This window comes from Balaenoptera borealis (genome assembly GCF_965194805.1).
Source record: "Balaenoptera borealis genome assembly, chromosome: 9".
In the NCBI taxonomy this organism is placed as follows: Eukaryota; Metazoa; Chordata; class Mammalia; order Artiodactyla; family Balaenopteridae; genus Balaenoptera; species Balaenoptera borealis.
Window position 1 is genome coordinate 54,596,958 of NC_138873.1, and position 13,834 is coordinate 54,610,791.

General features: G+C 38.4%; 1 protein-coding gene across 3 annotated transcripts in view; it reads left to right on the forward strand.

Moving 5' to 3' along the window:
- Positions 1–1,931: 1,931 nt before the first annotated feature.
- Positions 1,932–13,834, forward strand: part of HACE1 (HECT domain and ankyrin repeat containing E3 ubiquitin protein ligase 1) — a 94,352-nt gene continuing 82,449 nt past the window's right edge. The window contains exons 1-4 of one of the 3 annotated variants that reach the window (XM_082405210.1): positions 1,932–2,272; positions 8,206–8,260; positions 9,271–9,360; positions 10,147–10,251. In XM_082405210.1, coding sequence (XP_082261336.1) covers positions 2,197–2,272; positions 8,206–8,260; positions 9,271–9,360; positions 10,147–10,251 — 326 coding nt within the window. In that variant the 5' untranslated portion in view covers positions 1,932–2,196. Of the gene's footprint in view, positions 2,273–8,205; positions 8,261–9,270; positions 9,361–10,146; positions 10,252–13,834 lie in introns of those variants that run through there. The other 2 variants (XM_082405209.1, XM_082405211.1) reach the window with 2 other exon arrangements.

The following is a 13,834-nucleotide window of genomic DNA, read 5'->3' on the forward strand; positions in this document are numbered from 1 at the left end:
TATAACCTATGAGGAGCTATTTCGCTTTTTTGTTGTTCTCATGGGCAGCTTCCTTCTTGGTGTGATAAACTGCCCTGTCCAATACGGTGGCCACTAGGCACATGTGGCTACTTAATTTAATTAATTAGACTAATTACATTTAAATAAATATTTAAAATCTAGTTACACTAGCCACATTTCAAGCACTCAGTAACCCCATTTGCTTAGTGGCTACTATTCTGGACAGTGCAGACTATAGAACATTTCTGTCATTGTAGAAAGTTCTATTGGACAGGCAGTGATAAGCCTATAGTGGTACCACAGCTTCATACACCTTGGAGCAGAGCTATCTGAGAGAGTGCATCACATTGCAGGATTTAGAACTGACAACCCACAGCAGCATTCTGTAACATTCTTCCAGCATCTTTTACTCCTGTGGTGAACCGTGACCAGCATGGGGAGAGACGCCCACCACAGAGGTTACTGGGGACTCCTGCTCTGCACGTAAACTCCAGGCTTGGTGCCCAGAGGACATCGGAAATGATTTATATGGAGCAAGAGCTTAAGGGGTGGCAGTCATAGCAGAGGCTGAGATGCTAACTTCTGTATAGCAGTGGGGATCTTGACTTTCTGAACGGTATGGGGAAGCCAAGAAAGGCAGGAGCATTTCCAGCTGAAGCTAGGTTGCAAAGGGTTGGACATGGCCTGGCCCATAGTGTTTGGCATTCCTTCGAAGCTGTGATGTCTCCACCTTGTTGTTGGACTGGTTTAGGTCTCATCTGAACCAGCTGGTTAGAAGGTCTACCCTGAGCCTGTTGCATCACTGGCACAAATAACCGATAGCAGCAGGCTGGAACTGATTCAGGATGGCATTGGCAGGGAACACCCATGCCAGCCACCATCTGCCCCTGCATATCCTGGAAAGGCAGGTGAGATTCTCTTTCTCCTTCTGGGCCAGCTAATATATATCACCAACATACATGTGCCCATTCATTGCAGGAACAGCTTTGCCTCTTTGAGGAAGGAGAAGCTGAGAAAGACCAAGCTCTTTGTTTCTCTCTTAACTCCAGCATCATCTTGGCACTGGTTATGTCCAAGAAGACAAAATTCCTCTTTTCATTCTCAGTGGTGTTAGGTAGGCTCATATTCACCTGGATTGGATTAATTCTTTAATGTTTCAGCTGCTTCAAATGTGTTTTTATCCTGGCTTGTGCTCTACTTCTGTGTAGAGCTGACAAATATGATTTTTCCCCACTGATTTCCTTATAATTCATTTCTTCCACACTTGTTGGTATTGTCAAGTTTTTTTGCAACTCACGAAATCAGTCTTTGGATTTCCCACTGGGATCTGTCATCATCTTGACACTTAAGCATTGTTCCCAAATAAACTAAAATTTTCTTTTAGGATGTCATCATCCATATCTTCCCGAAAGTTTCAACTTTGTGTCAGGTGCCGTGGTGAGTACGGGAATACAAGGCACAAGATAAAGGGACGGCTTTGCCCTCACGAAATTGCCCAGCAGGGGAGACAAATAATTAAGCTACGGTTACGTTACTTGCAACGAAGGAAAAAGTGTATTCTGCGTTTGCATTTGTTTGACTTTATCATTCTTTAACGTATGAAAATGTAATATTTCAACAGTTCATGTATCTGGAAAACAAATATACCAAAACTGGGATGATTGACGATGGATTTAAGAACAACCGTGCAAATCCCCAATCGGCTATATAGGGGGGAGTGATAGAATTGAAGGGAGCTGCTCTCGTACAGCTTTGCGGTGCAGGAGAAGGGGCTCGTGGGGACACCCAAGAAGTCCCTCCGCGAGCTTGCGCACAGCTTCCCGCACACACCGCCGTACCCTGGCGTCTGCGTGGCAGGGGCGGGGAGCCACGGGCGCACCCAGCGTGGCTCCGCCCCGGGCGCGCGGCTCGGAACTACCGCTCCCAGAAGGCTGTGCGAGTCCGGGAGGGAAGAGGCGGCGGCGGCGGCAGGAAGGGCCCGAGCGGCGTCTCCGGCGGTGGGTGTCCACTCGGTGGTCTGTCCGACAGCTCCCGGCCCCCGGACGGAGGACGCGGTCCTAGACGGCCCCCGTAGCCCCGGGTGCTGGCCCGGGTGAACCGCCGCCTCCACCTGCGGGACGGGCGCGGGGCGGGATGTAGGGCGCTGGGCGCGGAGGCCGCGGGCGCGGCAGGGGTAGCGCCTAGGGCGCGCCGAGGATGGAGAGAGCGATGGAGCAGCTTAATCGCCTGACGCGCTCGCTGCGCCGCGCGCGCACCGTAGAGCTGCCGGACGGTGAGCTGGCTGCGGGCTAGGGGCGCCGGGGGCGGGGCTCGGGGCGCGGGGAGGCCCGGCGGGTAAAACTAACCAAAAGCTGAACAAACGCCCACATTACTTTCCTTGGCAGGGAGGGGCCGGGCTGGGACCCCCTGCCACCCCTCGCCCGCCGCTCCCGCCCAGGGCAGGTGGGAGTTTGGGGGAGGGGCCCGGGCTGTGAGGGTCCTGCTGCTAGAAGAAGCAGGACAGACCCAAGTCTCTTCAGACTATCGATTAGGGGTTTTGGCGAAGGAGCAGAAATATCACCCGGAGGGCGGAGATCGGATTCAGAAAACATCACAGTTGTGGGCCATTTTACAGTCGCTGCCTGCTGGGGCTAGAGAGATGCTCCCCAAGTAGTATTGTTTACTTTAAGCTGCTGAGGGGAATTAAGCAGTCTTTTCTTTTTCTAAATGTAGAGCACTGTTGTACTTTGACAATAAATAAAAGGGTGTCAGATATGAAACATGTACTTGAAGTACTGTGTGTGTTTACATATATACACTTTCCTTTAATATGCGTGTCTGCCTTCATTTATTCATCAGACGGAGGGGGCTGGGGCGCTTCTACAGAGAGGAGTAAGGCATGAGCCCTGTCGTTTAGGAATTTTAGTTCAGTGTGCTAGGATTTCTTCAGAATAGGTAAAACGCTAGTAATAAAAGAGATGAGAAAGAAAGCCGTTTTGTTTGCAGCCTCATGAATTCAGATGGTTTAGTGGTAGTGGGAGAGGGCACTGCTGTCTCTAAGAGGCTTGATTCTGTATGCCCAACTGAGAGAAAGGGTAGGAGTTAAGTCTGGTGATTTTTTTTTTTTTTTTTTTTTTTTTTTTTTTTTTTTTTTAAGTCTGGTGATTTTTTTATTTTAATGCATTGCATTAGTTTATCTTATATCATTTTGTTTTTAATTTCTTTGAATTGCTGCTGGAGAGGTGATCTGTAAGGTTAGGGAAGGAGAACTTGGGTGAGAGCCATAAAAGAAATGTGGGACTGGAGACCTGGGGATAGTTTTTCTGAAAAAAATTTTCCCTTGTCTCTCTCATGATTCAGAACAGGATGATTTGTGGCGACTGTTTCTCAAAAGATAATTTTGTACTTGGTACCTTGCTAGTGTAAAGTAATAGACTGAAAATGATCCTGATTTTAGGAACAAGACTTCTGGCTTCAACGTTTTCTTTCTCTGTTTTCTTTCCACCTTCCACCTTTGAGTCCATTTCTTAAGTGCTGATCTCACTCATTTTCCGCAAATTATTGGTATCCGTTGCTGCGTGTGTAGTTTCATTTACACGGTATTTGTATTGCTCAGTTTAAATCACGTTGTTGTTTTTTTTTTTACGTAAATATGACTTAGAAGACTTTGATAATGTTTCCTGTTTTAAAAGTAGTGTGTTTTCATTGTGGAAAATTTTGAAAAGAAAGAAAAATAAAATAATCTGTTATTTCACACCCAGTGATAAACAATGTTAGTAGTTTCTTTATTTCCTTATATTATTATTTTTTCTTTCTCTACTGAAACTAAGATCATACTACATATAGTCTTTTATTTTGCTTTTAGAAAACAACATTTTTTGTCTTTAAATATGCTTAATTATTTTGTAGGATTTAATAGTTTGTAACAAATTGTAACAAATATTGAATCTAATTTTTGTTTTTATAATAGATTTTATGAGGAACAGCTTTGTACATTTTTAAATCTCAGTCTGCCTTTATAAATATTTCCTTAGGATTATTACATAGAAGAATATAGATCTAATTATATCAACATTTTTAAGACTGAGTATCAACCTCTCAACTAACTCTTTGGAAAAGAAAGTTCCACCGACAGTCTGAGAGTCCCTGGAAACTAGAGTAATTAAAAATAAAACTTTTTCCTATGTTGCTTACATTTGTTTTTCTTTTGATTATAGTGCGTTTGCTCATCCTGTCCTTTTAATTTATCTTTGTCCCTAAGTTCTGATGAATCTTTTTGAATTCTCTGAGATTGGCTCTTTCAAATGTGTGTGTGTGTGTGTGTGTGTGTGTGTGTGTGTGTGTGTGCGCGCGCGCGTGTGTGTGTTACATTCTAATTATAAAAATCTAGATTGTGCTTTCATTTTAAGGGCTGAACAGAAGTTCTGAGATCTGTCTAAATTTAGGAAATAATCAGATGTTTATCTTGCCTTGTTAGACTTCAGTGATTAATGAGCACTAGATTGGAACTAATTATTAATGTTGGAAAGTTTTTAATCAGCTCTCACTCTAAAATTAACTTTGTTGCATAGGATTAACCTGCAGATATTTTATTTATTGAATTCTGGGAAGACGTATTTATGTTTCCTTGGGATGATGAAAACCTGAGTATTCCCACTAAGTAATGGAGTGCAGGTTGTTGAGTCATCTTAGGCAGGGCTAACCAGGAGTATTCTTGTGAGAGAGGAAGTGAAGGAAAAACAATTATTTTAGGGATATAGATTCTCTGTGGACTTTAAAAAGTTGGCTTATATTATTCATTTTTGTGGAAAAAATAATCTTAAACTACTGCATTTACAGTGAATGTAATTTGTTTAATAAAATAATATAACTTGAGCCCATTTGAGCGTATATTTGAATGATGATTAGGGTAATTATCAAGTGTTTAAAAAATCTCTCCCATTTTATGGTTTGAGGAGACATTGAATATAGCATAGTGAATCTGAGCTTCCTGTTCTTTGAGGTTTTCCTTTTAGTTGCTGAGTTCTGAAATGTTATTAATAAAAATGGCCAACATATCTGATAAAATGAGAGATTGATTAAACTTTTCTTATCACTCTGAAAACTTCTGTTATATACCTAGTTCTCAAGGTTTCTTCATGAGTGTGGAGAAGGAAGCACCTGACAACAAATTTTATTCAGTACTTTCTTAGTATAGTATTTCCTGGATAGTCTCCTTCTAGCATCATAGTTGTGGTTATATTTGTGTCTTCGTACCTTTTAGTGTATGTGAGCTATTTTTTAAATAAGGTTAGATATTACTTAAAAAACAAGATCTACCTCTAAATTTTATATAATAAACACCCTGTAAGTAAAACCCATGCGAACCTTATGGTGCTCAGTTAAAAGTAGGTACTATCTTGATTTATAAGTTTAAATTCACAAATAAGGGTATTTCCTGTTTATGACTGTTTATTATGGAGTTACTTAATTGAAATTGTCATGGTTTAGAAGTTCAGATTTTTATTGGGGCGTGTATTATATGAGAGAGAAAGAATGTTGCCATGCTGAGGGAGGCTTAGTGCAGTGCTTTTCAACTCCTTTTGGTGACTCACCGTTAGATAATGAGAATAATTTAGTGGTTGCAGTCAGCATTTTGAAAAAATTGAGATGGAAGAGAATAAAACAAGTTAGACTGTATTGTACATGTTAAGAATAGTATTGTAGACCTTTTGGCTATTTATATAGTGTATACTGGGGGCAGTGGAAGATTTTTCTTGTGGGGGCTTTGGAATCAGCCAGCTTTGAATTCCAGTTTAGCCACTTAATGCCACCATCACACGGCTTATTACTTTACTTAGTGCTTCAGCTTTCTCATTTGTAAAATAGGCATAATACTAGTACCTACTTCGTAAGGTGGCTGTGAGGATAAAAGAGGTGATGCATATGCATGTGAAGTGTTTAGAACAGTGCCTTTAAGGTAATGGTTTAAAACATGTTGGCTGTTATTAGTAGGATTCTTTGGTTATTAAATTATTATTACAGTGAAAGAGTTGTTGCGTCTGCATACTGTACTTGTGAATGTTGACTAGGACTAAATTGCTCTTCATGTATACATTCAAAAATAGTAAAATAATGAACAAAAATGGGAAGAAATGGTAACTTTTTTTCTCTTCCTCTAAATACTTTAGGATATATTTCTAAATATATAATGTTTTTTCAAACATAATCACAATACCATTATTAGAGCCAACACAAGTAACAGTAATTTTAATTCTCATCAAATACCCAGTCCATGTTCAGTTTTCTCCTCAGAAATATTCACTTACAGTTGGTTTATTTGAATCAATATCCAGTCAGGTCCACACATTACATTTGGTTGACTCATCTCTTAAGAATCTTTTAATGATAACAGTTCCCCCTCTTTTTTCTTTTTCTTTTTAACTTTCCATTTTTAAGTAATTTTAGACTTACAGAAAAGTTGCATAATTATTACACAGTTCCTGTATACCCTTCACCCAGCTTCCCCTCATGTTCACATCTTATACAACCAAAGAACAGTGATCAAAACTAAGGAATTAATATTGGTGTAATACTGTTAGCCACATTCCAGACTTTTATTAGAACTTCATGAGTTTTCCCACTAATGTCTTTTTTCTGTTTTAGGATCCAGTTGAGGATACCACATTGCATTTAGTTGTCATGTTTCCTTAACCTCCCCTGAACTGTGATATTTCTTCAATTTTTCCTTGTTTTTAATGGTCTTGATTAAGAGGACTGATGAGGTATTTTGTGGAATTCCTCTTAATTTGGGTTTGTCTGATGTTTTCCCATGAGTAGATTAAAGTTACAGATTTTTGGCAAGAATACTACAAAAGTGATGTGCCCTTCTCAATGGAAACTCAAGGGCTACAAGATATTGATATGTATTATTTCTGGCGATGTTACCCTTTATCAGATGATTAAGGTGATAATCTGCTGGGTTCTCCACTGTAAATTCACTATGGGGGAAATACTTTGATACTATGCTGATATCCTCTTTCTCAAACTTTAACTCATAAATTTTAGTACTGCTATTAACTTTTTAAGGGCTAAATGGGACTTGTCAGGGTTACTTCTCTGTAAATAACTTATTAAAAAACATAAAGCTCTAATATGCATTGAATTGAGGAATGACCATTAGTAATACATAAAAGTAAATTCAGGGACTTTCCTGGCGGTCCGGTGGTTAAGACCTCGCCTTCCAAAGCAGTGGGTGCGGGTTTGATCCCTGGTCAGGGAGCTAGGATCCCACATGCCTCGTAGCCAGAAAAACCAAAACATAAAACAGAAGCAATATTGTAACAAATTCAATAAAGACTTTAAAAATGGTCGACATTGGGGGCTTCCCTGGTGGCGCAGTGGTTGAGAATCTGCCTGCCAATGCAGGGGACACGGGTTCGAGCCCTGGTCTGGGAAGATCCCACATGCCGCGGAGCAGCTAGGCCCGTGAGCCACAACTACTGAGCCTGTGCGTCTGGAGCCTGTGCTCCGCAACAAGAGAGGCCACGATAGTGAGAGGCCCGCGCGCCGCGATGAAGAGTGGCCCCCGCTTGCCGCAACTGGAGAAAGCCCTCGCACAGAAACGAAGACCCAACACAGCCATAAATAAATAGATAGATAGATAGATAGATAGATAGATAGATAGATATGATATGAACAACATATGTACATATCAAACTTTAAAAAAACAAATGGTCCACATCAAAAAAAAAAAAAAATTCAAAGACTATCTGAAATTTATATAAGTATCGCATGAGATTATAGATGTTACTGACTTTTAACTTCTTTTGGATCATATTTCTGTGAATTTATTCTATAAAAGATAATAAATGAAAATGTGAGGTAAATAATAAGTAAAAATAAGACTTTAATGCTGTTTCGTAAAAGCTTCTAAAAATTTCTTGTGTTATTGACAAGGAGCAAATACTATGTATATGTAATGTTTTAAAATAATTTTAGCATATATATCTTTGATATTCATATATACTTAACATTCCTCCAAAGTACTTGTAAGTACGATGAAACATTGTGCATTATTGCAAATCTTGCAATACCTCTGGTGTTTTTCACTATCCGTAATCTTCTTCCACCTCTTCTCCTAGCTTTTTATTTAGAGTTAAGAAAACTGTGAAGTAGTCATAAGTATCTCCCTTTGGAAAAAGTAGGAGATAAATTAATTCCTTTTCTTTTTTTTTTAACACTTAGATAATGAAACTGCTGTTTATACATTAATGCCAATGGTTATGGCTGATCAACACAGGTGAGTGCCTATTTACAAATTTATATATATTTTTTCCACAAATTTATATTTTTTAAGAATATAAATTTACCTAAATGTTGTGTACACACACACACAAACACACCATAGAGTTTGGACATAGGTTTTGTCCTGCGGCAAGTTATTTAACCTCTATTATAATTTTCTGTCTGTGAAATAAGAAACAAGATTTTCTAAGATCCATATCAACTGTAAAATTCTGTGATAAGAGATTTTCTAAATGCATAGTCAGAACTTAAAACAAGTATTTGCTTGGTCACTGACCGTGAAAAACACATTATGATGGTTTCTGTTAGAGGTCACTACTGATCTTTATAGCAAAAAGTTAGGGCTGATGGACAAGTTATTCCCTAATATTCTACTACTTTGATGTTCTTTCTATTGATGTAGTGTTGACACTTTTTTTTACAGGGCGCACGTGTGGTGTGGTTTTCTGGCTGTGTGTTGAGATGTTTATACTTGTAACAGACAGCTCTGCTGTGGTTAGCCATTGGGTAGTTTGGTATGACGAGGAGAAAGTAAAGAGACACTGTATTTTGAAACACGTTTAAAATATAAATGATTTTTTTTGCTTTGAACTCCTGTCTGATACAATTAAAACATGTTTTTGTCTGACTTTTCTTATTTGACCAAAATTAATATAGATAGGCTCAACTTTCTGCAGGGAGAGCAGCCAGTCCTGCTCTCTTTGCTTCTCAAGAGTCTAGTGGGAGCTGAAGCCAACCTAGGCGTCCTCAGAGCAGGTGACATAGTCAGAGCGGCAGACGAGGAACCCTTCAGCACCCGTTTATAGGTGAGGGCAGTTGGTTTCTGGATGACGCTGCACTGGCTGCTGTGCTACGCTTAGAGAGTAGTGCCTTGTGTTTTGGCTGATGCGGGACAAAACCTTTTGAAAAATTGGTAAGAGTAACGCTAAACAGCTATTAACTTGAGTTATTATGTTTTTAAAAACTTTTTTTTTTTAACCTTGACTCAATTTTCTTTTGGCATAGGTCTGTTTCTGAGCTACTATCAAATTCAAAGTTTGATGTCAATTATGCATTTGGACGTGTGAAAAGAAGCTTGCTTCATATTGCAGCAAAGTAAGACGAAGACATTTTGGATTAAATTTTGGTCTAGAGTAATGATCAGTAAGCTTTGAATCAGTGTGTTCCATAGTAGTTATGGAGAGATGAGAACAGACAGCTGAGTGGTTCTTTGTTTTGTCGAGGGCATAGTGTGCTATGCTTAATTACATGCTTTCACTAAATAGATTGTTAATCTTGAGGTTGGACTCAAGTCTTAATATCTGATGTTTTAGCTTGCTCTAGATCAGATTAGAGAAGGTTAGGCACGGGGATTATCTTTCCTGGATATACTTAAGAGGGTACATTCACCAAAATTTTACTTTTATCCCACCAGTGTAAGATTTTATATGCTAATTGCATGTGAAGTTGTTGCCTTTATATTTTTTACTTAGCTGTGGGAATGATTTTTATTCATAATTTTCCAGTGTGTAACTAATCAATTTGTTGATATCTCATCACCCTTTAGGATTTAGGTAGAGATTACTCTACCTAAATAAAATTGATTTTTCAATATAAATTTGGATTCTGGAAAGCCAAAAGTTGAGAGTACTATATGGTTTCTTTTATGTGCTAATACTTTATTTTGCTTTATATGAACTTCTCAAATACTTCATAGCTTTTGTAGTAGAATGTACCATCTTGAAAGTAGAGGATATTTACTGTTTGTGACAGGAGTTAAATTGTAGGTCAATATGGACCCCCAAAATAATGTGTTTAATAGGGCTTTTTGTTTTTTAAGTAAGCTATGTCAACTATGGCTGTTTGTTAAATGTGTCTGAACTGTTTTTAATATTGTTTTAGTTGTGGATCGGTGGAATGCTTGGTTCTGCTTTTAAAGAAAGGAGCAAATCCTAACTATCAAGATATTTCAGGCTGTACACCCCTTCATTTGGCAGCTAGAAATGGGTAAATATTTTTTCTTAAGTAGCTTAAGTTGTATTATCAGTTATGACTAAGAGTAGTCAAGGCACTCTACCTTCATTTGGGAATTTTTTTTTTTCTTTTGCCCAATATTTGCCTTGGGAAGAGGGTCTTGGATTATTATGTTACACTTTTAAATAACTATAATTTTAATAATTTATTAAGTTTACTAATATTTTTCTTCTTGAAGATATATTTGTCAAAGTTTATTTTTACTAGTATGATAATGACATTTTCTGAAAAGCATAATTTTCACCTCTTTGTTTTAGTGTCCTTTTTCCTGGTAGTCTTTTGCCATGTCGAACTCCATGGCTTATTTTCCACATTGTTTAGTTAATTCTATTAATGCAATTAAAGACAGAGTAAATACATTATACTTAGTTTGTTTTCTTTTTTTAATAAATTTATTTATTTTTGGCTGCGTTGGGTCTTCGTTGCTGCACGCGGGCTTTCTCTAGTTGCGGCGAGCGGGGGCTACTCTTCGTTGCGGTGCACGGGCTTCTCATTGCGGTGGCTTCTCTTGTTGCAGATCACGGGCTCTAGGCGTATGGGCTTCAGTAGTTGTGGCTCCCGGGCTCTAGAGCGCAGGCTCAGTAGTTGTGGCGCACGGGCTTAGCTGCTCCGCGGCATGTGGGATCTTCTCGGACCCGGGCTCAAACCTGTGCCCTCTGCATTGGCAGGCGGATTCTTAACCACCGCGCCACCAGGGAAGTCCCTATACCTAGTTTTTTTGTCAAGTATTTCAGATAGTCACGTCTCTGTGTCTGCCTCCACAATATTTTTCACTTCTTAAAATTCTGTTGGACTGAGAAACCAGACTAAAATAGTTGGAATTATGTTTAAAATGAAAATAAGTAGTTTTTGATTCAGGGCTTGAGGAACTTTACATTTATAAACATTTTTTGAATGCTGGAAAACTTCTCTATGAAAGGCTATGCCTATGTGTCTCTTTTTTTGATTACTCTTGGAAGTATTTTTGTTGACTGTTTTGAACAGGAATTCTAGGTAGTTGAGGTGGCTGCCTAAGTGAGATGGATATGTGACTAAAATTGTCCACTGCCTCAGTCTGAGGCCAAATTTTTGTAGACAAGGATTAAAGTGGAACCAGAAAGACAAGAACCATAGTGATGTCTCAGTTGGACAGAGGAGAAGCATAGCCCTTTGACCCTGTCTGGTCTGTCCCATTTCCTGACTTAGCACGTGAACCAGTTTAGTTGTCCACTGTTGCAAGAGGTAACGTGCTGATTAAACAATTGTTTTTCTAATAATTGGCCACATTAGGTATGTTGTAGGGTGTGACGCCCAAGGTCATAGACTAAATCATTCATTCCCTTGTTGAAGTGATCTCAGGTCTAGATACATTATCCCAAATGTTGGTAGGATAGTGACAAAGCTCTCTGAAAAAGTTACGTATAGAAAAATATCTTAGTACAGTGTCTCAACAACTGTAAATGAAAGGACAGATTGGTGCACAGCAGGGATAAAATGTCTACTGCTGTTGTAGTAGGAGATTTAGTCATTTAGGAGACCATTGCTTTTTTTTTTTTTTTTTCCAACTTTGTTGAGGTATAATTGGTAAATAAAATTATAATATATTTAAAGTGTACATCATGATGATTTGATCTATACATTGTGAAAGGGTTTCTGTCATCTAGTTAATTAACATATCCATCACCTCACATATTTATCTTCTTTTTTTTTTTTTGGTGAGACATTGAATTTGGAGACCATTACATTTTAAAGATGAAGAAATATAACAGATATTACTACATAATTCACATGGTAAATCAGTGAAGAGAAAAGGAGTAAGAAGAGTCCATAGCCCTAACATAACATCTAACTTGGATGCCTTTCTATTTCTATAAAGATTACTTTTGATATTCCATACTTAACTATTTTGGTTTTTATATATTGAATGAATGCCTTGTACAACTTAGAGGTGCTCAGTAAATGTTTATTAAGTGACTTGATTGCTTGTTGCTTCCTGTAGCTTTTGATGGTTTCAGAAATAGTCTTTGGCTCTAATTTCTCTATAAGTTCAAATTTGTCTAGACTGAAGCAGAAGTCATAGGTGAATTCTACCCCTTTTGCTGGTCTATCTGGTTTATGGGGGTTTTTGTTTTGTCCCCTCATCTATCGTTGTCAGAGGGGTAGAGTATTTCTCTTGGCCTGCTTTAGTGTTTCTGTCTTCAGCCATCAGTGCATTAATACTAAATTGCCCTCCTTTCCAGTGGAAAACCCAGTAAGCTGCCTCTGAGCACGTGGATGACTGGTCCCTGTGTCATTTGGGTTACCATAAACTTCTTATAATTGTTGCAGTGTCTGGGCAGGAAAATAGTTGTTTCCTGTACAGTAGGATCCAGCATTGCTTATGATTGTATGAGAATATAAAAAAGGAAGACTTAAAAATTATTGTGTATCCTTACGTTGCATATTGGTCAGATTTGAAACATTTTTTCTTTTTTCTTTTTTAAAAATTTTTTTGCCGCACCGGGATGTGGGATCTTAGTTCTTCAACCAGGGATTGAACCCGCGCCCCCTGCAGTGGAAGTGTGGAGTCTTAACCACTGGACTGCCGGGGAAGTCCCAGAAACATTTTTTCTTTATTTTTTGGGCTAGATTGTGAGCTCATAAAGGGCAGAACTCATGTGTTAGTTAACATTTTAGCTCCATTCTAAGCAAAATTGGTGTGTACTTAGTTGGTCTTTTTGATTTACTCAGGGTTCTGGAAAATAGCAATAATGATTATTAAGTAAGAGAAAGGATATAGTTCTCTCATATTGCCCCGTACCTTTTGCAGTTCATTTTTGGGAGGGGGATTATGGATTGCTGCTTTTCTTCAACAACCTCCACCCTAAACACTTCTTTGGAGCTTTTTCCCTGGTACAGTCCCACCTAAGTGTTTATTTTGACAATATGCCAGTGGTCCACGACAGGCTTCTGAATAGATTTTAGAAATCCAGCAATATGGGTGCAGACACACACACACACACACACACACATAATTTAAACAATGCAATATTAATTTTAATAAGACTTTCTGGTCTGTTGCCTCACGTTATTGAACATTTATTTTCTAAGGTTTTCATAACAATGTGTTAGATGAAGGAACTTTGTAAACTTTTGAACTTAAAAGTTTACGCAGAGCTTTATTTTCTTCCATTTCTTTGATTATAAAGCTGATTTTAAATGACATTTAACCTCATTTTATATATAAAAAAATCAAAGCAAGGAAAGTAATTTGTTTTCTTTTAAAAGGTTTATTCAGTTAATAAAAATTTTAGCTATTGATTATAAGATTTAATAATTAGTAATCAGCTGTGCTTAGTACTGAGTTGATTAAAGAAATATGATATAATCCATGGCACGAAGATATTTATTATCTGAGTAAATAGTTATATATAGTACATGTATTATGTATATTCTCTGTATGTCATATATATATATATAGCATACTTGCAAAGGGTTCCTGGACCCAGTTCCACTGTGTGTGTGTGTGTGTGTGTGTGTGTGTGTGTGTGTGTGTGTGTGTGTGTGTGTGTGTGTGTGTGTGTGTGTGTGTGTGTGT